Below are 21,690 nucleotides of genomic sequence, written 5' to 3' on the forward strand. Positions count from 1 at the left end.
GTTTTTCTCTGCAGGTGGTTTTGGAATGGCATCCAGACTGTGTCCTGTGCTGGGTTTCTTTTCTGTCTCTGTACTGATTCTGAAGGTATGAATTTCTTTAAATATTCATCACAATCTCTTCTACTTGGATAACTCAATCCACATACTACTATATTTGAATTTCTCCTCATTTCTGGTGCTGTGCCAAAAAGATGCATAAGCCCTGTAGAGATAGCAAGCACGCTCAGGCCTTATAAGGGGAAAAAGGCCTCTCAACATTCTGTCTTTTCATGCCTTTTTTATTGAAACAGGAGCATTCATTAGACTCAGGAGGGGCTACTTCTTATCCTTGGCAGAATGTAAGATTCATCCTTGTATAATATTACTCCATTACAGGAAATATACTGGAAACGTCCTCCAAGCCTGTCTCTTCTGGCTGAAATCTCTGCAGAGAAAAACAAAGTATTGCTTTTTTTGTTCCATTATTGGGCCTTTCTATTCCACACATCTCTTTTGTAGAAGAAAATTGTATTGACCAGCCAAGTTGCATAGATATAGAGATATAGTAATACTTTTTTTAAAAAAACCTGCAATCTAGCATTTCCACCTAGATGTGAAAGGTTCTGGAACATAGACAAAGCCAAGGTGCTCATGGGCTCCTTTCTTCCAACTGCCTGGGGGGTCTATTTCCACAGCTACTTTGTAGTTACCGGTATATAATGTGGGATGAGGGCAACCCTTTGCGGGGCTGAACATTTGTGCAAATGGAGCTTTGGGTTCCCCTTGCGTTATACATTGCACAGGCCTATTTTAGGCATATTTCTGAGATGATTTTAAAGGAAAGGTCTGTGGTTTATCATTATTTTTAGGGTCTGTTCTCTGTCTAGTCTCCCCTGTTATACCAAGCACCCCACTCAGATGCTAAATGTAGCTCAAACACCCTGCCCGGAAAGCTTCAGTTTCTCTATTTCCACCTTGACTATCCACTGAACAGCTGCAGAACAAATTACCAGCTAGTGCCTGTGTAAGCAATACAGCTCTTGAAATTGTGTTGACCTTGGAACATTCATTTCTTTCCATTTCTTCAGTCCTCAGCCTCCCAATTGGATTCCTCTTTTCTTTGGGTTTCAGATGCAACCAAGCCTCTCTGCCTCTAATTGACAACTTCAAGTTGGCAAGGCCCAGGGAACCATCTTCATGACTGGTTTCCCAGCAATGTGAATTTATTTCCGCTTCCCACAGAGCACCTTTGAGCTTATTCAAGCGACAGATCCTAGCATCTTGTAGGAGCTGTAGCAAACAGCATCTGTGCTCTTTGCCATCAATAGTTTTTGTCCTATGTGGAAAAAATAGCTTTTGAGAAGGTAAAGCATCTGCTTTGGATGCAGAAGGTTGTTGTTGTTGTTTAGTCGTTTAGTCGTGTCCGACTCTTCGTGACCCCATGGACCATAGCACGCCAGGCACTCCTGTCTTGCACTGCCTCCCGCAGTTTGGTCAAACTCATGTTCATAGCTTCGAGAACACTGTCCAACCATCTCGTCCTCTGTCGTCCCCTTCTCCTAGTGCCCTCAATCTTTCCCAACATCAGGGTCTTTTCCAAGGATTCTTCTCTTCTCATGAGGTGGCCAAAGTATTGGAGCCTCAGCTTCACGATCTGTCCTTCCAGGGAGCACTCAGGGCTGATTTCCTTAAGAATGGATAGGTTTGATCTTCTAGCAGTCCATGGGACTCTCAAGAGTCTCCTCCAGCACCATAATTCAAAAGCATCAATTCTTCGGCGATCAGCCTTCTTTATGGTCCAGCTCTCACTTCCATACATCACTACTGGATGCAGAAGGTACCAGGTTCAATTTCCAACATCTCCAGCTGTGACTGGGAGAGACTCCCTGTTTGAAGCTCTGGGAAGCCACTGTCTATTAGTGTAGACCAGGGGTAGTCAACCTTTTTATACCTACTGCCCACTAATGCACTTTCTTGATGGTAAAAATTCCCTTACCGCCCACCAGTGCTCAATAGGAGGATTCAGCTTGTGCCGTAGAACCCTCTACCACTCACCTAGAATCCTGAAACGCCCACTAGTGGGCAGTAGGGAGGTGGACAACCCCTGGTGTAGGCAATGTTGAGCTAGATGGGCCAATGGTCTGACTCCACATAATGCAGTTTCCTCTGTACTTTTTTTGCTTTTGGTCCTGTAGACCAGGGGTCAGCAACCTTTTTCAGCCATGGGCTGGTCTACCATCCCTCAGACCATGTAGTGGGCCGGACTATATATTTTTTTGGGGGGGGGGAATGAACGAATTCCTATGCCCCACAAATGACCAGAGATGCATTTTAAATAAAAGCACACAGTCTACTCATGTAAAAACACGCTGATCCCCAGACTGTCTGCGGGCCGGATTGAAAAGGCGATTGTGCCGCATCCAGCCCACGGGCCTGAGGTTGCCTACCCCTGCTATAGACACTGAAAATGGGACAGCAAAGGCAACACTCCTATTTCTTGGGGAGCCTAGACCAGTCATCCCCAAACTCGGCCCTCCAGCTGTTTTGGGACTACAAGTCCCATCATCCCTAGCCAACAGGACCAGTGGTCAGGGATGGTGGGAACTCTAGTCCCAAAACAGCTGGAGGGCCAAGTTTGGGGATCCCTGGCCTAGACCATAGTCAGTCTCCTAGCCTAGGTTTACTGTGTAGTTGTGGGAGGCAGCAAGTACCTCCTCTCTTGGGGAATAGTGCTCCTATGGTTCATCTGTCCAGAGGGCTCTCTTGCACAGACTTCAAATCCAGGGGCCTGGGAGAAGTCAAAATTATGTGGCAAAGGAATGCTTTTCACTAACAGAATTCCTCAGGTGATTCAGCATGCACCATCTCACATTCATTCAATTTATTACAGTCAATAGGCTGGAAATAAGATAAAAACATATAGCATACCAGAATCTAAGAGCAAAACAGATTCAGAACTGTGACATAATAACAATTATATAGAACTATAATAATCTCTGCTTAGTCTTTGAAGTTAGTCCTTCCAGATTCAGGTGTTGTGTTGTTCGTATGTTTTCACAGCTACTGACAAGAACTTTAGCCACTATCACTGATATCCTTGGGATTTTATCTTCTATCAGATATTTAAAATAAAGTTGAGCTGATCTTCCTGGTAATTTGGTGAGCAAAGGATTTAAAAACAAAATGATTTGCTCTAAAGATTCTACTTCCTGATTATTACAGGGGCATAACCTTGGGTAAAGAGGGGTGCAAGTGTATCTGTCTCAAAGCATTTGAGATGAGAAAACATGGAATCTGGGCAGAGTAGAAGCTCTGTAGTACATAACTACAACATATTTGTGAAGTAAATAATCAATGAAGCAGCTATGAGTTAATTAATTGCATACCACCATGATAGTGGTGTTGAATAGTGGCAGTTTACAAACTAACTAACTAATTGTGCCTGGGAAGCACCTGCCAGCCTCTATTTCCAGCCATTATTGTTGTATAAAGAGCAAGCTTTGTAAACAACTGAACTGTTCCCCTTCAAATAGCAAATTTACACTTAGCTATATTTAGAGTTTCATTAGTCACAGCAGTCTAGGGAACCACTTTTAGCACTTACACTCAAAAGACATGTGAAGCTATTACCCTTTGGTTTGTTTAATTTGTCACAGATACAGGATGGCTAAGAATTAGCTACAGTGGTACCTCGGGTTACAGATGTTTCAGGTTACAGACGCTTCAGGTTACAAACTCCGCTAACCCAGAAATAGTACTTCAGGTTAAGAACTTTGCTTCAGGTTGAGAACAGAAATCGTGTTGTGGCGGCGCAGCAGCAGCGGGAGGCCCCAATAGCTAAAGTGGTACTTCAGGTTAAGAACATTTGCAGGTTAAGAACAGACCTCCAGAACGAATTAAGTTCTTAACCCGAGGTACCACTGTGCTGCATAAGACAAGAAGAGTAATTAGAACCTTTCACTCTTCCACCTTCTCATCAATTTACTTCTTACTTTGCTTGCTCTCTGAGGTTGTATTGTTTTTCAGAATAGTCATGGCAGCAAAGGACTTGATTGTTTACCGTAGTTAATGGCTATGGGTTGTTCTTCTCAGAGTAGATCCATTGAAATTAAAAGGCATGACTAACATGAATACATTACTTTAGATGAGTCTACTCTGAATAGGACTAGCCTTGGATCCAGCCCTTTCTCTTTTTTCTTCTCTTCTCTACTTCATTGCAGGAAGTAGAGAACTAAAATCTTCTGAACGGTTTCATACAGAGCAGGGGAGAAGGCAGAGTAGAATAGGATAATGAACTACCCTTACCATAAAGACTAGAGAGACTGTTGGTTAGAAGGTACTTCTGCTCTGCATGCATTAGCCTGTTAAAAAATTCTGAGGTTAATTTCCTGCCAATAAACACTCTACATCAAGACACAAAGAAGGGAAGGGAAGTTCAAACTATTTCTTTACATTATATTTTATATCATAAAGCTCTTGAAACATGGCCTTCTTGGTTGTTCCATAACCTGCAGAGATCTGTCTTGTGACAACCAGGAGGAATGCCGTTTCTATTGTGGCATGCAGCCTGTGGATTGATTGCTCCTCAAATATAAGTCAAGTACCTACTGCTTTTTTGTTTTTGGTGCCTGCTAAGAAGTTAGTTAGGGCTTTGCTGACCATTTGTACCAACATATTTAGTTCATCCTGACTTGGTTGCTATTGTGTTCATTGTTTTTGTTCTATTTTTAATGTTTTATTATGAACCAGGTTGATTTATTTTTTATGGAAGGTGATATGAAAGTATTTAAAATAAATAAATATCAAGGGGGAAAGAGCAACCTGAAAAGAAAGTTGTTATTATAAATATTACCTGACATACTGCTTGCAACTGATTCATTTCTTTTCTTAATCAAATAGGCTTCATGTTTACCACTTCCTTTTCTACCTTCTTTTAAGTTGAGATTCACCTGAGAAATGAGTAATTTCCTTCAAAATTTCATCAAGATGTTGCACGGTGTGCTGTGGTCCCAGATGCTTTTCAAAGTGTCTTTGGGTGCCCTTTGAATCAGTGTAATTGATATTAGAGCAAGCTTCCTCAACCTCGGCCCTCCAGATGTTTTGAGACTACAATTCCCATCATCCCTGACTACTGGTCCTGCTAACTAGAGATCATGGGAGTTGTAGGCCAAAAACATCTGGAGGGCTGAAGTTGAGGAAGCCTGTAATTAGAGCTACTGAGGAAGGTCAGAAATTTTGGTATGAATTTCCATCTGGTGAAATTGTCAAAATAATTTCCTGTAAGGTTTGCATTATTTCCATTAGGCTTCTGAGAAAAGCCTTTGCAGCTTGCCAAAATTAACATGTTTTGCTAAAGATAGAGTTTTCCCCTATTTTGTGATACAGTTTCATATTATCAATTTTGGTTTAAACAGGTGCTTGCATTCTAGGTGGATAGAGCTATGCAATAAATATGGTGCCTTATTTGTTTTGAATTGTCAGTAGTAATTTAATGAGATGCTCAGTGTATTTTCTTTGCCTTTCTAAATTCATAAACTGTGAATAAAAATAAAGAGTGTTAAGGGGAGATAAATCAGTGAACACACAGATTTTTATAAAACTCCCCATTACTCTTTGCTTGCCTGGAATGATTAGAGATACATCTCAGCCAAATGCTTAACAAATTGTAAGTGTTGAACTTTAAGCACAATTGATAGACTAATTCTGTGCCAGAGGGTAGCGTGCCATGCTTCCTCACCAGGGCACCCGTCTGGGAACTGAATTCTGCTTCCTCAGATCTGAAAGTTCAAGTAAGAGTAATGCCAAATCAAACATCAAATGGTTTCTCCAAAGGTTTTTCTTGCTTTTTTTTCATTTTTCCTTTTAACAAAACCACCTGCAGAGGTACTAACTGAACTGTGTTCTACATTTAAGTTCCATAAGGTGGTGGAGTTGCCAATATTTAGGGACACCAGGCAGATATCCAGGCTAGTAATGAGTGGCAAAACCCACTGCCGCCCCTAGGAAACAAGCTTTACATGTTTGGGATAATAATAATTTATTGGCCCATAAAACCTCTTGAATAATCAGGTCATTGACCAAGACTCTGAGAATAATTTTGTAGGCTTGAAACCAGAATGAAATACTGATGGAATAAATTTTCAGGATTTGGACAAGGGTGTGATTACAGTAGGTTACAAACTCATTGTTGACATTTTAAAAAAGGAAGCAAGAAGCATCATCACAGTTTAAGAACACTATCCAACTTGTCAAAAGCACTCAATGGGTGTAGAGAAGAATCAGTGAAGAGGGTGACATGGGTTGTGGTTTAGGAAGAGTCCCAGGGGACTGGTAGAGAGGTTTGGAGGACTGCATTTATCCCCTGGGCCTTGGGTTCCTTATCCCTGCTACAGTCTTTTGATTCAACCAAAAGGCATGTGTAGCAGATGTCAGAGAGCAGGGCTGTAGGATACTATGTTAAGTAATGGAAATAAAGAGGAGAGACTGGCTGGACAAAATGACTGGTGGAGTGTGAGGGAAGAAAATGAGAAAATGGGAAGGAAGAAGGCAAAATGAATGGACTGAGAGAAAAAGAAGCAATTTCCAGAGAAGGGAAATAGAAAACAACCACAACTGATGAGTCCAAACTCCACCTCCACCACTTTGTGACTGGCTACACCATCATTTTATGACTGGTGGGTGGGCCACAGTAATTCTGAACTAACTTTGGATACATTGCTAAACCATACTTTGAACTCATGCCAAGATCCAGCTAACATACATTCAAACGATCTGGAGTTTCTTTCACTGTCTCCTCCTTTCTCTCTCTTTAGAATAATTGATTGATTTCATAGTAATATAGCATTGAGCCACTCCAACAAAATCTGTAGAGTGTCACATGCTTATATCAGTCTCATGTAAGAAAAAAAAAAAAGATCCTTCCAGTAGCACCTTAGAGACCAACTAAGTTTGTCATAGGTGTGAGCTTTCAAGTGCATGCATACCTATGACAAACTTAGTTGGTCTCTAAGGTGCTACTGGAAGGATTTCTTTTTATTTTTTTTTGACTACGTCAGACAAACACGGCTACCTACCTGTAACTAGAAAAAAAATGAGTGAGAATACTGTCAAATAACTGAATAATTAAATTCATCACTAGGGCTTCAACTATCTGTGGGATAGGCTTTCTCTAGTAAGCATGAGTGAGCAGAGGTCTTACATTAATGTCACTTTGGATGCAGTGCTAAACCATAGTTTGAACTGGTGTTGAACAAGCCAAGATTCAGCTGACAGACATTCATTCAAACTGCAGTTTGTCTCACCAAGTTCTGGTTTGCTGTCTCACCACCTCCTCTGTGACTATCCCAACACCCACCATGAATCCTTTTGCATTGTTGGAGGACTGGCAAGGTGTTACAATGCCACCAGTTCTCTTAATGCTGGCTAACTGCAAAAACAGGATGGAAAACGCTGGTACTCTCCACCTCTGCTTGACACGCCCTTGAGTAAAAAAGCTCAGACATTTCTGAAGCTTCTATCCCTTCCTTCTATCACTCCCAAGCCGTGCAAGGAAAAGTAACTTCAGAAACAACAACAACATTAATTAATTAATGAATTAATGAATTAAAGTTTTTCCCCAGGAAATGCTTCTCCAGCTCTGCACTCCAAACTATTTTTGACACAAAAACTGAAATGAGCATAAATGCAGGGCAGCCTTATACTACACTGTTGCCATGACTTTCACTTTGGCTAATATGCAAAGGATTGTGTGAAGTGAATCCAAGGTGAAGGAAAAAATGCCTCTTGTGTAAGTTTTTTAAATCTTAGATTACACCCTGAAACTGCACAATTGTTCAAGATCAGCCAAGAATCTGTTCCAACAGAAGGCCTGAAATAAACTCATAAAACCTTTTCATAAAGAAAACAGTCATCCAGACTGGATAAATAAACATCTGGAATAGTATGGAAAACGCCAGCCTCCAAAGCTATATGAGGTTAAAAGAGGATCTGCACAATAATGAATTGACAATCACTAGAACACTTGTATAGCCACCATAGTGGATGAAGGTCCATTTCAGGGACAGGATGCTATGAAAGCTGTTGGATTATTTATGCACGTTTTGGCTAATTCCCCAAAGATGAGCATTTAATTACATCAAGTTTAAAAACTTAACATTGGGGGAGGAAACCTCCCCTCTAAAAATTCCTTTAACCACATCAGAGGCAGTGTGTTGTGGGCTGTATTTATTGTAACTTCCTCAGCATTGCTTGCTTTTTACAAGAAGCATGTCGTCATTTTTCAGATGCTGAAATGCAACAAATGGGAATTTTAAAATATGTCTTTTGAGCTTTTCGTTCCATTAAAATGAGGGATTCATTTACAATAATAACTTTATAAATAAAAAATCTATACATTTTTTAAAGCCTAAGATAAGAGTCAGTGCAAGACTATCCACTGCATTTGTGTATTTAATCTGAATGTCTTAGCTTTTTATAAAGTTGAAACTTAGGTTTGCTCTGTGCTCAAGTAGTTATTGTGGGACCAGTCCTCCACATACTTCTCATGCATAAACCATTGGTTTGAATGAGAGCCACAAAAGAACTCTCTTTTACATCTTTCATTTTAATGGGACTTGAGCAGGAAAACCACTTAAGATTGTGTCATATATTTTTTGCATTGAATTTTTTCCCAGTGGCAGATTTTGGTGGCCCTAATTTCCCAAACACCCTGTTTTTATTGATGCTAGATGCATCCTTCCCACTCACTGAGAATGTTCATCAGGGGGTCGGCAAACGTTAATCCGGCCTGCGCTGTGAAGCCAAGACTCCTAGCGTTGGCGACGGAAGAAAGAAGCCAAGCGACAGTGACTCTGCCACTCAATCGCTGCACCTGGTTTACCTCAGTGCGGCACAGGGACGTCTCTGCCAGTCAAACACCGCGCCTGGTTTACCTCAGCAGCGTTTGATTGGCAGAGACGTCCTCGCGCCACACTGAGGTAAACCAGGCGTGGCGTCTGATTGGCAGAGCTGCTGCCACTCGGCCTCTTCCTCCTGTTGCAAGGAGGCAAGGCAGCGCCCATTGCGGGCTCCAGCTCCTCCCCACCACCGGAAGTCCGCTTTCCCTTCCCCACCAGCTTCTACCTGCGCCACCAGGAGACCGCCAGAAGATGCCACGTCTCGGCGCATAGCTGCACCCTGCCCTGCCGTTGGATGCACGGACACTAAGAGCCCTAAAGACGCACTTACTTACAAGTAAGCAGCGATCGTTTCAAGGCTGCTTGTTCAGCGCCTGTAGAAGTGTTGAGAATTAAATGTGCTATGGATCGTGCCCCTGGGAAGGTAAGCACAGCGACTGGCCCCCCCTTGCCTCTTCTTCCAGCTCCCCGCCTGGTGCCGCTTCTCTGGCTCACCACAAGGTCTGAAGGACAGTGGACCGGTTCGTGGCTAAAAAATTTGCCGACCCCTGATGTCCATGAATTGTAGACACGGCTGGCCTGAAATGGAATTGTACATGAAATGGTTTGTTTGTAAAGCTCCTGAAGTTTTCTTGTTGCTGCACAAACATTTAAAAGCAGCACAGCCCTTCCTATATGCTTGCAGTCTAATACATGGAATACATTTAAGGCATTTACTGTTATTGCAGTGACCTACGTGGAACAGCCATTGAAAGTTAGGGGACAGAAGGAGCCGGATGGCAGTTGAGTTGCAGCTGGGTCAGTGGGGTGGCCCATGATGTTTCATCTTTCCTGCTTGCAGCCAATTAAAAAAAGAGTTCTTTCTTGGAGATAGGAAGCAAATGAGACACTTCTAGTACCAAGGCCACACTAGGGAATTTTAACTGTTGTGAATGGTGTGTTTTGTTTTGTTTTTAATAATCATTTTAATTAAATTTTCCATTTTAACAATCCAATCAAATCACATCAAATGTTCCACATTATACATATACATATGAAATAATCCAAATATTCTGCCAAATTATAATTTTGGGTGGACTCCCCATGCTTCAAAACTTTGGAGGGCTCTAATCAACACCATAATCCTATTGCATTTCAAATCTTCTGGTAATTCTTATTTCTCTTTCTGTTGTCATCCTTCCTTCATTCACAGCCTCTAAGTTATTCCCACAAGCGAGTTACAACAAACAATATGTTTCTGTGTGGATTTTATGTCCTTTGTTCCCTTCAATTAGTTTGCAGTATCTCATCACACGCTGGTATTCTGCCAAATTATTCCAAATGTCTTTTCATAACAAGCAGACACTTAAAGAAAGTTCTTAAAGAAATGGGAGTGCCTGATCACCTCATCTGCCTCCTGAGAAATCTCTATGTGGGACAAAAAGCTACAGTTAGAACTGGATATGGAACAACTGATTGGTTCAAAATTGGGAAAGGAGTACGACAAGGTTGTATATTGTCCCCCTGCTTATTTAACTTATATGCAGAATTCATCATGCGAAAGGCCGGACTAGATGAATCCCAAGCCGGAATTAAAATTGCCAGAAGAAATATCAACAACCTCAGATATGCAGGTGACACAACCTTGATGGCAGAAAGTGAGGAGGAATTAAAGAACCTTTTAATGAGGGTGAAAGAGGAGAGCGCAAAATATGGTCTGAAGCTCAACATAAAAAAAACAAGATCATGGCCACTGGTCCCATCACCTCCTGGCAAATAGAAGGGGAAGAAATGGAGGCAGTGAGAGATTTTACTTTATTGGGCTCCTTGATCACTGCAGATGGTGACAGCAGTCACAAAATTAAAAGACGCCTGCTTCTTGGGAGAAAAGCAATGACAAACCTAGACAGCATCTTAAAAAGCAGAGACATCTCCTTGCCGACAAAGGTCCGTATAGTTAAAGCTATGGTTTTCCCAGTAGTGATGTATGGAAGTGAGAGCTGGACCATAAAGAAGGCTGATCGCCGAAGAATTGATGCTTTTGAATTATGGTGCTGGAGGAGACTCTTGAGAGTCCCATGGACTACAAGAAGATCAAACCTATCCATTCTGAAGGAAATCAGCCCTGAGTGCTCACTGGAAGGACAGATCCTGAAGCTGAGGCTCCAATACTTTGGCCACATCATGAGAAGAGAAGACTCCTTGGAAAAGACCCTGATGCTGGGAAAGATTGAGGGCACTAGGAGAAGGGGACGACAGAGTACGAGATGGTTGGACAGTGTTCTCGAGGCTACCAACGTGAGTTTGATCAAACTGCGGGAGGCAGTGGAAGACAGGAGTGCCTGGTGTGCTATGGTCCATGGGGTCACGAAGAGTCGGACACGACTAAACGACTAAACAACAACAAACAACAGTCGGAGTGATGGAATGTTCAGCCATCTTCCGTTGTGCCTCAAGCGGAAGTCCTCCTCCTAAAGGGAATTGTTGGGAGGCTGCTCTGCGGCTTTCCCTCCGCCCGCCCCACAGCGAGCCAGGGAGAAGGGAGACCTCCCTTCTCCCCGGCTCGCTGAGGGGTGGGCGGAGGGAAAGGCCCCCGAACGCTGCACGCGGCTCCACGGCTTTCCCTCCACCCACGCCATCTCCCTTCTCCCCGGCTCTCTGTGGGGTGGGTGGAGGGAAAGCCGTCTCCCTTTCTCCCTGTGGGATGGGCAGAGGGAAAGCTGCAGAGCCGCGCGCAGCGTTCGGGCGGCTTTCCCTCTGCTGGCTTTGCAGTGAGCTGGGGAGAAGGGACGGGTGGGAGCCCTGGCTCTGGAGGCAGAAGCATCCCTCCGCTCCCGACTGCAGTAGCAGCCAAGGGATCCCGCTGCTGTCCAGTGCCCTTGCTCCATAAGACGCACAGACATTTTCACTTCATTTTTAGGAGGGTAAAAGTGTGCCCTATGGAGCAAAAAATATGGTATTTTCATGTATACATATGCAGTTTTCCTTGATGCACAGTGATGCTTTTTTCTTTTTAATGTTTACTTCAGGTAGTAGCCCACACTTTCCCAAGAGCAATGGCAAATAAATATAGAAGACAAGGTCCTGTTCTGGAAGGAGGAATGGTAGGAAGGAAGAAGGGCATCTGGGGGGGAAAACCCCAATCTACTCCTGCCCAACAAGCCACTAAACAGCAGTGGATCAGTGGACAGGGAGTGGAGGCAGACTGGTTCAGGGCTCACTAGTTACCAGTATAAGCAAACAAAAAGGACTGTTTTCCATTCATGTCTTACCTAGTGTTAATGGCTGCTTAAACATCTTCTCAGTAAATATCTGTGTTTACCAAGTGTAAAAAATTCTGTTGGGCTTCACATTGGAAGGATTTAATACCTTAGTATGCACCAGTCATATCCAAAGAATGTAAGAGATGTCCAGGCTAAGCTAGATTTCCTGCTTTCAACCAATAACATAAAAAAAGTTTATCCCTTTGCTTTTGTTAAGCTATTTAATTCCTGACATGTCACCATTTCTCTTTTCCAGATTATCCTTAAGAATTGAGCCAGGAAACAGCTCTCCGCGACTGGTATCTTCAAAGGAAGATCTTGCAGGTATGATTAAATTTATTGGGAATGTTAAGAACCCTACAACTTAGCATTACTTAACTTTTCAATTTCACAGTCTTTTTTGCTATTGGTCAGGGCTGCACACCATTTTCTATCCAAGGACCACCCTGGTGATTCCTTTTTGCATAGGCACCCTGATGTTTATGTGGTTGTGACACACACTTGGGCCTGTTTGTTTTCCTATGACAGATGTCCTCAGATGTTGAGAAACTATTTCTAATGTATAGTGAAGGGTCAGATTCCACAGTGTTTATGGAGATAAGGTGAAATGACGAGTGTTTCATAGCATTCAGAGCTACTGTACCGGGACTATGGTTTTCAGAAAGCTTTACTGCAAAAGTTTTATCTTAGATCAATAATGGTTGAGAAGACTGGTTATTGCATAAGATGTAAAATCCATCAATCAATAGTGTGCTTTCTCTGTCACAATCAATATTCATAATTTAGTGATCAGTGTCATTCACATGTGAATACTTGACAATGCCTGATGATTTTTGTGAATGCCTGATCCTGAAAATAGATTTTTGTTTCTTCAGTTCTTGGATATTAACAAGTAAATGCTGAAAGTGATATTTACCTGAAAATTACTTATGAATTCCTTATAGTAATGATGCTTCCTATTGGAAGGAACAAGCAGGGTCTACTGAAAGCTTTCTTCTCCTCTCTAGGAGGAGGAGGAGTCATCCTTCTCACCTGACCAATGGTTCTCACCTGGTAATGGTTGGGGCCGTGGATGGATGGTTTACCCACATAGATTTGAGCTTTCAGAACATTGACAACATTTATCAGGGATTGTCAACATACAGTGATTGTTTGTATTCACAATTGTAATTCCATAATTTTGAATATTTACCAGCCAACAATCTTGGGTAGTTGTGGTAGTTTTTGCATTTTGAATGCTCACTGCAGAATGTATACAAAATTGACAAAGCTGTCTTCATTCATTTTACAAATAATAATTAGGATTATAATATACCTGAAGCTTAAACACGTATCTTAGCAATTCAGCTGTCATTAAGAATAGACTTGCATGCAAAAAACAAAACAAAACTCCATTTGTGAATAGGAAAGTAGGTTGGAAAATGATTGGGGAACTAGATAGGTCATTTTGTGTGTTGTGTTGGAAGAGACTTAGCATTATTATTATTTATTCATTTATACACCACTTATATGCCAAAATGGCTTCTAGACGGTTTACAACTATAAAACCAATTAGAAAATCCATACATAATTAAAATATACAATAACAATTCCATTAGGACATTGAAACATTCATAATTAAAATGTACCCTAAAACAACCATTTAAAAAGCATGATAATTAAAACAGTTGAACAGTTATGACAGTAAGATCAGAAGTTGAGTTCATGGAACACTTTCCTAAACAGGTATGTCTTCAAGAGCTGGCAGAATGACAATAATGATTGGTCTCTCATATTTCTGTAAGGAGAGCATTCTACCATACTGTTGCCACCAGTTCAGAAACCATAATAATGGCTATAGCAATGTCATCAGTGGAGTTACATGCAATAAGCCTTGAGCAGAATAGCTCGAGAGAACACATAAAAGTGAACTGAGACCAAGCCAACTCTATGCCGCTAAACATCATTGTGTAGCAGATACACAACGCAGCTAAATGTATGTATATAGAATATTTCCAATAGAGGGAAGAACAGAACAGAAGCCGCCACCAAAATATATGGCAAATGTGAAATAAAAGGCAGACGTGTTGGAATCTCTATAATATAAACTTTGCATTTTTATATTAAGGTGGCTTTTAAAAAAAACACCCACTGATACATAGGTTTTTACGCTTGCCTTCTGCAATGGGTTTTTAGTAATAGATTCATCTTTCGGCTTATTGTCATAGCAGCAGCAGCAGTGTGTGTAGCACTTATTGTGATAGCAGCAGTAGCAGCAAGGGGCCAGGGGCAGGCGGGCACATCAGGAGGGTATGGAGGGCGATGTGAGGAGGATGCAGCAAGGCAGGCATACACCTTTAAAAACAGATTGGGCTGATTGGAAGGGCACAATTCTGTTGTGTCCTCCTGATGCCCTGCCAGCCCCACACTGCTTTGTGAGGCTGAGATGAGGGTCAGACTTGCAAAGAGGTGCAGGACTGGCAAGGGCAGTGTGAGGAGTAAAATGCACCCTCAAAAAACCTGTGCCTGTGGCGATGGCCCCCCTCACCCTATCCACACTACACCCCTGTGTCATAGAATACATATACCATATTTTTTCACCTATAAGACACCCCCTATTTTGGGGGACTCAGATTTGAGAAAATGGGGGGAGATGGCCCAGAGTATAAGACACCCCCTAATTTTTGACATTATCTTTTAGGGGAAAAACCTAGTCTTATACACGGGAAAATATGGTAGTTCAGCTTCAGTAGTTTTGAAGAAGTAGAACCAACTTCTGAACCACACAGAGAAGCCTAGGTTGTGAGTCGAGGACCCGCCACCCGCGTAGAGATAAATATGACACAAGGACACATGTATTTTAGGTTAATGGGCTAAATAAGGCCACAACTTTTTTAGTTTCAGCATGTGAATGGTATTGGCTTAGGCATTGGATCAAACAATATATACATGACCCCACCCCGCTCAGCTGGAGGTCATTCGAGGGTTAACAGCCAGTGGGAGGAGTTTGTTGATGCAAATACAATTGGAAGCTTCCTCAGACGTCACCAGGGTTGTGCCATGGCCCTAGCCGCCAGCAGGGCATCAGACAGGATCCACGACTGCGGATTCCTTTAACAGAATACCCAAACAAGGGGAGGGGTAGGTGATGGCCACAACCTGCCCTCCAACACACCACACATATTCCAATGCCTAACTGCCAATACCCAAAAGTTGTGACGATTTGCTATGAGGTAGGCAAAAACCAAGAGGCTGGTGCCAATATGCCAAATGGATAAAATTCCTACCAGGCCCCCTGGGCAACCAAGGCAACCGACCAAAGTCCATAGCAAGGTCAAAAGCATAGAAATGGCCTAAAGGGAGGGTGGGCGGGTGATCCAATGAAAACAGGAAGCCAAATGGAGACCCAGCACTGCTGTGGCCACCTAAATCCCACCCTCGAGCCAGCCCTATTGGCTGACTGAAGGACTTGGCGTGGCAGCTGGAGCCAGCTCCCATTCACAACTCCTCCCATCTGGAAAGAGGAGAGGTCTTGTCAGAACAGCATGTAAAAGTTTTTCTAATACTCTTTTAAAAAAAAAAAAGTTTGGTAAATTGGTAAGAGTTTTAATCCAGTCTCTCTCTCTCTCTCTCTCTCTCTCTCTTTCTCTCTTTCTCTCTTTCTCTCTTTCTCTCTTTCTCTCTTTCTCTCTTTCTCTCTTTCTCTCTTTCTCTCTTTCTCTCTCTCCTTCTCCCTCTCTCCTATCTCTTTCTCACAAGCACACAAACATGCACGATAAAATGAAACTGTTTCTAAATCTGTGGGCTTGGCCAGAACAGTTTGGCACAGGGGCAAGATTAGCTAGCCAAGCCCACCTCACCAGCCCCCATCTCCACATAGAGACTGCCAGAGACCAGTTCTCCTGGGTGGCATTGATTCAGAGCCTCGTTGTCAGGTTTATTTCCACTGTGCAGCCCACTAGTTTGGATAGGAGATGATTTTTAAAAACCCAAACTGCTGTTGTATAAAGGAACATAGCCATGGGATAGAAGTGAATACTCTGTAACCAGCATAGTTTGATGTGCTTGAGGTTGATTATATACATTTACCTTTTTATCAGCCCCCTACCAACAAATCAGAAAGCAAGGCAATCTCCCATGACATGCCTCCTTCAGGGTTTAAATTCTTCTTTCTTTGAGAGCTGTCTAAGTGGTTATTGCATGAAAAATAGTTGTTACAATAAATTGGTTTAGTGTGCAGTATAAATGTTGCCATGCTGATGTGTTCATACTGTTGTATCTTTCTCAGTAGACTTAATACTGGCAAGGAGTTTAGCTAACTTTCACTTGCGCTGAGGCATTGTGTTATAAAACACACCTCTTACGCCTGATATGTTAGGGCATGCTCTTCTAAAGTATTTTGCTCCTGCAGTTAAGCTGATAGTATCCCATCCTATCAATATTTCCATAGTTTGTTTGAATTATACAATATCCGTCTTCTGGGTCTATGCAGCTGAACAAACGTGCACTTCCATGGGGTATGCAATAGATAAATGCAACTGGCAGACTTGAAGCAAAATTACTTCGTACATGGCATAGAAAATGCTATGGAAGATAGCATTAGATTATTACAATACATTCCTGAGGATAATTCTGCAATATTTCCACCATAGTACGTCAAAGAAAGATACAGGAAAAACATCTTATGAGTAAGGCTCCACAGATTACATCTTTGTGCAAACCAGAGAGCTGTAATCTAGTTCAGAATGACTGGTCACTTTTCACCAAAATCTTCCCTGTTGCAAATGACAGTAAATTCTGCATTTTCAAGAACCATTTTTATGTGTGTGAGTGTTATATAGTGGCTATGAGTCATTGAGCCTTAGCCACAAACTCATCTGATAGGCAAAGTACAGCCTCTCAGCCTCATTCCCATCCCCTCTTGTCTGCAGCTTTGGGAAATGCTGATCTACCTTATAAGATTGCTGTAAGGATTACTAGCAACATATGTGAAGTGCTAGGCACCGTCAAAAATTCGTCAAAAATCAACATTATGACTAGAGGCCAAAATCTTGCAGTTTTGGGGGTAGACAGTGATGCTATCAAAGAAAGTTACCTAACTACCTTAATATGTGGCACCAACAGTTATCTCCCACTGCTGACATCTAGATTAAATAGTGTGATTTCTAGGCAGTGACACAGGTCCTATCAATTTAAAAATCAAATACCGACTAGTTATTCTGCAACTTCACCGCTAGCTTCAGGGTCTTGGTTTGTACAAAGTCCTCTTCCTAAGATACACCTTTGAAGATTGCCCATCCTGTGGATGTGAAACATTGCAAAGATAATTCTATAGATACAATTGCCTGTTATTCATTGTTTGCTCTCTAAAAATATCATGACTAATTTTACTGAAATTGCTTAATTCTATTCATGACAAAGTTCACAATATATATGTATTGACTCCCCCCCCCTCTGAAACAGGTTTCTGTGAGATTTCCCTGACATTTAGAATTCTAGAAACTAGAATTCATAATGATCAGAGGGTTGAAATAATAGATTTCTGAATTGTTGCTGACTTCATTTTCAGTGTTTGCTCATGAGCTTCCAGTTGCATTCTTAAGTATGTGTGATACCCAGCTCCCTGTAATTGCCAGTTGACTGAAGTGTCCAAATTAACTGTGCTGTATCCTGTTTCTGTGATATGCATGGAAAAGAGGAATGTGGTATGCACAACGTTCCTAATTCCCTAATTCAGAAGTTCATTTTGGAACACGAGAGGAAGTATAAATATGTCTTCAAACCAGACTAAACAAATCAAGACATGCAAACTGATATACCAGCTATTATCCTGAAGGCAGTTTCTGTTCTAAACTGTCACTGATGTGCCAGCTTTGTGTTTTGCCATATTGACAGAAATAAGTATAACTGCTTTGGAAGTATCCGTGTAAGATATGGAGAAGGATTTCACTGATGTTTAGAGGGGTTTTGTATGAGTTTGTCTTGTATCTCAGTGGGAACTATTTGAACATATTCCTTTGTAAGAAGAAATAATTTAATTTACAAAATGTGTCTGCTTCTGATTGACACAATTTCCTTTGCCTTTTTTGTACAATCCAGTGCTGCTTTTAGATCATCATAATGTTACAAAAGTTGGGTGCCTCCCCCTATTTCTGCTGAGCAGTAGCAAGAGTCCATGGGGTTCAAGGCACTCCCCCAGGGTCTGTGTTCCTTTGGAGAACTGAGACACTGTCGTAGCTTTAAGAAATATAGTACATTCACTTATTTACTGCATTGAGAGAGTCCAGATCTGACTTACAGCATGGTCATTCTGTAACCTTCAGCCAGCCTGCCAAAGATGGATTCTTCCTCCTTCTTCTCAGAACACCCTACTAAAAACTCTCTTTTCCTCTAACCTCACACCCAGTTACCCTGGCAGCCTTCTAAACCCCCAGTCTCCGTTCACAACTCAGGACAATGAGGGAGGATAGTTTTCTTGCATTGCCAATGGATCTGAATGACCCTGTATTGTCTCTTAATGGCCCAAGCTTGGCCAGGTCATTTTGCATAGGCTAGCTCAGGAATTCCTCTGCAGGTTGTATCTCTCCCTTCACATCCCAAATAATAAAAATCCTACCATTTATTAATTTCTGTGGTTCAGGAGGGTCCCTCCGAAATCTAAAACACCTTCATCCCTTCAGCAAAAGGGACTGCTTTCCACAGCTATGCAAGAAATAAAAGAAAAGTTACTAACAGCATTCAGAACGCAACATCAAGGTAGATCATAGAAACATGACACATTTAAAAGCACAATAACAGCTCCTCTTTGAGGAATCTCCAGCTTCCCTGGAATCCTCCAGGCTTTCTCTTTCCTCTTGGGGTACACTCTGGACACTGTTCCGCATCCCAAGGCAGCTTACCCAATCGTCCACACTTGGTAGCGAAGATGATGGAGTTCCCCGATATATTTAAGCCAGGATGCCAGCTTCAGTGCCAGTTGTCTTACCCAAAGGCCCTTCTTTATTGCTATCATCATTACTCATCAGAACAATTTGTAGAGTTGCCATATGTCCTCTCTTTCCTGGACACATCCTCTTTTTCAATATTAAAATGATCCCAGCCTCGCAAAGTGGCACAGGGCTCTGATCAGATCCCCCCACCCACCCAGCTTGGGCAGGGTGGTGTGAGAAGGACATCATGCACCCTTCAATCCCAGCTCCTCAAGGGTGAAGTTGGGATTGAAGGGCACATGACATCCTTCATGGCGCATGGCCACCCTCCCTGAGCTGCTTTGTGAGGCTGGGATCTGATCAGATCTGTGTCACATTCACTTTTGCCTCTGGCCCCACCCATCACTGGCATGCAGCCCATGGAAATTTGCCTAGAAGGGGATATGGCCCTTGGGTTGAAGAAAGTTCCTCACCCCTGATAGAGATAAATATATTGAGACAAATAAGAAAAGTTCAGTGGAGCCAAAGACCTGAAATACATGGAGTGGCAGTAGGTCTGCATCATGGAAATGCATGGCCCCAATGAATTCAAGAGAGCAAAAAAGTGGTCCATTCACAATTATTGTCACTGATTATCAAAACTTACTAGCTATGTTGATTCAACACTTGTAAAAGAAACACATAGTGCCAATTAAGTCCCAAACTGATTGAATAGTTCAGCTATTTCATGCTGGAACCTTCTTTGAACTTTTGCTGTTGAAAAGTGGTGGCTTCTAGATTAGCAGTAGAGTGTTATGGAAGACAGAAAAGTTTCCCCACTGGTGTCAGAATATTGCCACTTCTTATGCCAACCTTTACATTTTTCCTCTTGCATGGCCTGTTTGTCCCATGTAGACAGCAGAAGGGCAGTGTTGTCAAGGGATGGTTTATATCAAGTTGGAGGATGTGCAGATGAGTGAGCCACTGATGCTGTGGTTGCTGGTTTTGAGTTCTGTAGCTGAGTAAATATGTGGGCATAGTTGGCAATTGCTTGTTGCAGAGTCTATAGCGCAGGATTAACTATCTGCAAGGTTAATCATCTAGCAATTTTAGATTAGACTGTTCTTCCTTGCTGAATCTTACAGCCTGCAGAGACTTCTTTTGGTGCAAAGAAAGTGCCAGAATAAAGATACACGCACCTCCTTGTAGTTTGGCCCTCTTGCTGCTGGTTCTCTGGAATTTGTGGATGTTCTGTAAGTTATGACACTCAGTTAATATGTCAGTGCATAGCCAATGGCTAGGAATGATGGGAGTTATAGACCAATAACATCTGGAGGACCATAAGTGTTAATATTATAGTAGTTTGCCAAGAAAGCTTCTGCCCACATATATATTCCAAGGTGGAAGCCACTTTACCATTCTTCATTTAAGCTTGAAGGTTTTCCTCTCTATAGCTAATAGCAGCTCCAGGGGGGTGATCTGAACCAGGCTGCAGCAGCATTTATCTCTCACCCCTCACACCACAGACTAAGGGTTCTGCAATTGTTTTTACAAAAAGAAAATTAATGTCAGAAGCACCAAAATTATAGCTCCAGTATCACATGTAGTTTGGCCCACATTGGCCCTGTTTATTTATTTTTTAAATAGTCCTCAAGTGCATTATAGGAATGATGAAAGAAAGTTCATATTAAAAAAGAAAAGTTTTAGAAAGAAATGTTGAGATGGATGTGAAACAGGATCCTTTGGCATTGTTGTATCCAGGAAAGATTATCATCAATCTCTTTGAGATCAAAAACCTTTGGAACAATTGAGTGTTTATTTTGTCACATAAGTGAACGAAACTGAATAGTTCGCAAGGAACAGATTCTTTGCAAACTGAGATTTATCATTTTGTCGCCATAAGCTTTCAGTAGCATCTGTTGTAGTTGGGCTTGATCAGGCCCACTTCTCTCCCATATAAGCTTTTTGTGGCGGCAGGGGCAGGGGGGAGGGGGATAGGTTTGTTTAGTTGAAGGCTGCCCACAGTAGCCTTTGAAAATACTCCTGTAGTTCCATTCTTCCATTAGGTTTTCCATCTGAGGCTGGCTCTAGCATGCAGTTTTGACAGGCTCACCACTGCCTTTTGGTCCTTGCCCAGCTGGAAAGCTCTAATCTGCTGCCAATAATACAATAAATGCCATCGGTTTTTCATACGTATGTGTGTTAGTGCCCACTAAACAAGCAGCACTTATAGGACTATAAAAGTGTTGTTAAACAGATCAAGGAATGAACATTTCTGAAGCTTAAATGCATTCCTGAACCAAGTTGTTTAAGCAGAGTTGCTTGTGTGATGTGATACTGAGAACAACTAATTAAACACAAAAAAAATCAGCTGTTGCCCCAGCAACAAAAACTTTCATTGTGGTCAATACATTGTATAGTTGGAACTGGAGCAGACATTTTTTGTTAAGGTGTTCCAAGAAATCCCTATTTTTAGTGGCTCATAACTTTCCCTTAGTTCATGCTGGAATACCTTGGACCATGGAGCTTATCTCAATCACTACTAAAAATGAAGAGAGGGGGGTTTCTTTATTGTCTCCATTCTTTGGTTTCTAGATTTGCAACGTGGTAGGGTCAGTGTGTCCCTTTTGCATCAGGCGTACTGGCTTTTGCAGCATGTGTGAAATTTTGCCCAGGGTCAGCCAAGTT

General features: G+C 42.0%; 1 protein-coding gene across 14 annotated transcripts in view; it reads left to right on the forward strand.

Annotated features, from left to right (window-relative positions):
* RALGPS1 (Ral GEF with PH domain and SH3 binding motif 1) overlaps positions 1-21,690 on the forward strand; it is a 206,914-nt gene that overhangs the window by 148,588 nt on the left and 36,636 nt on the right. For all 14 annotated transcript variants that reach the window (XM_060270379.2, XM_088664937.1, XM_060270383.2 and 11 more), the window contains one exon: positions 12,372-12,439. In XM_060270379.2, coding sequence (XP_060126362.1) covers positions 12,372-12,439 — 68 coding nt within the window. The remainder of the gene's footprint in view (positions 1-12,371; positions 12,440-21,690) is intronic.

This window comes from Zootoca vivipara, chromosome Z2 (genome assembly GCF_965207765.1).
Source record: "Zootoca vivipara chromosome Z2, rZooViv2.hap1.1, whole genome shotgun sequence".
In the NCBI taxonomy this organism is placed as follows: Eukaryota; Metazoa; Chordata; class Lepidosauria; order Squamata; family Lacertidae; genus Zootoca; species Zootoca vivipara.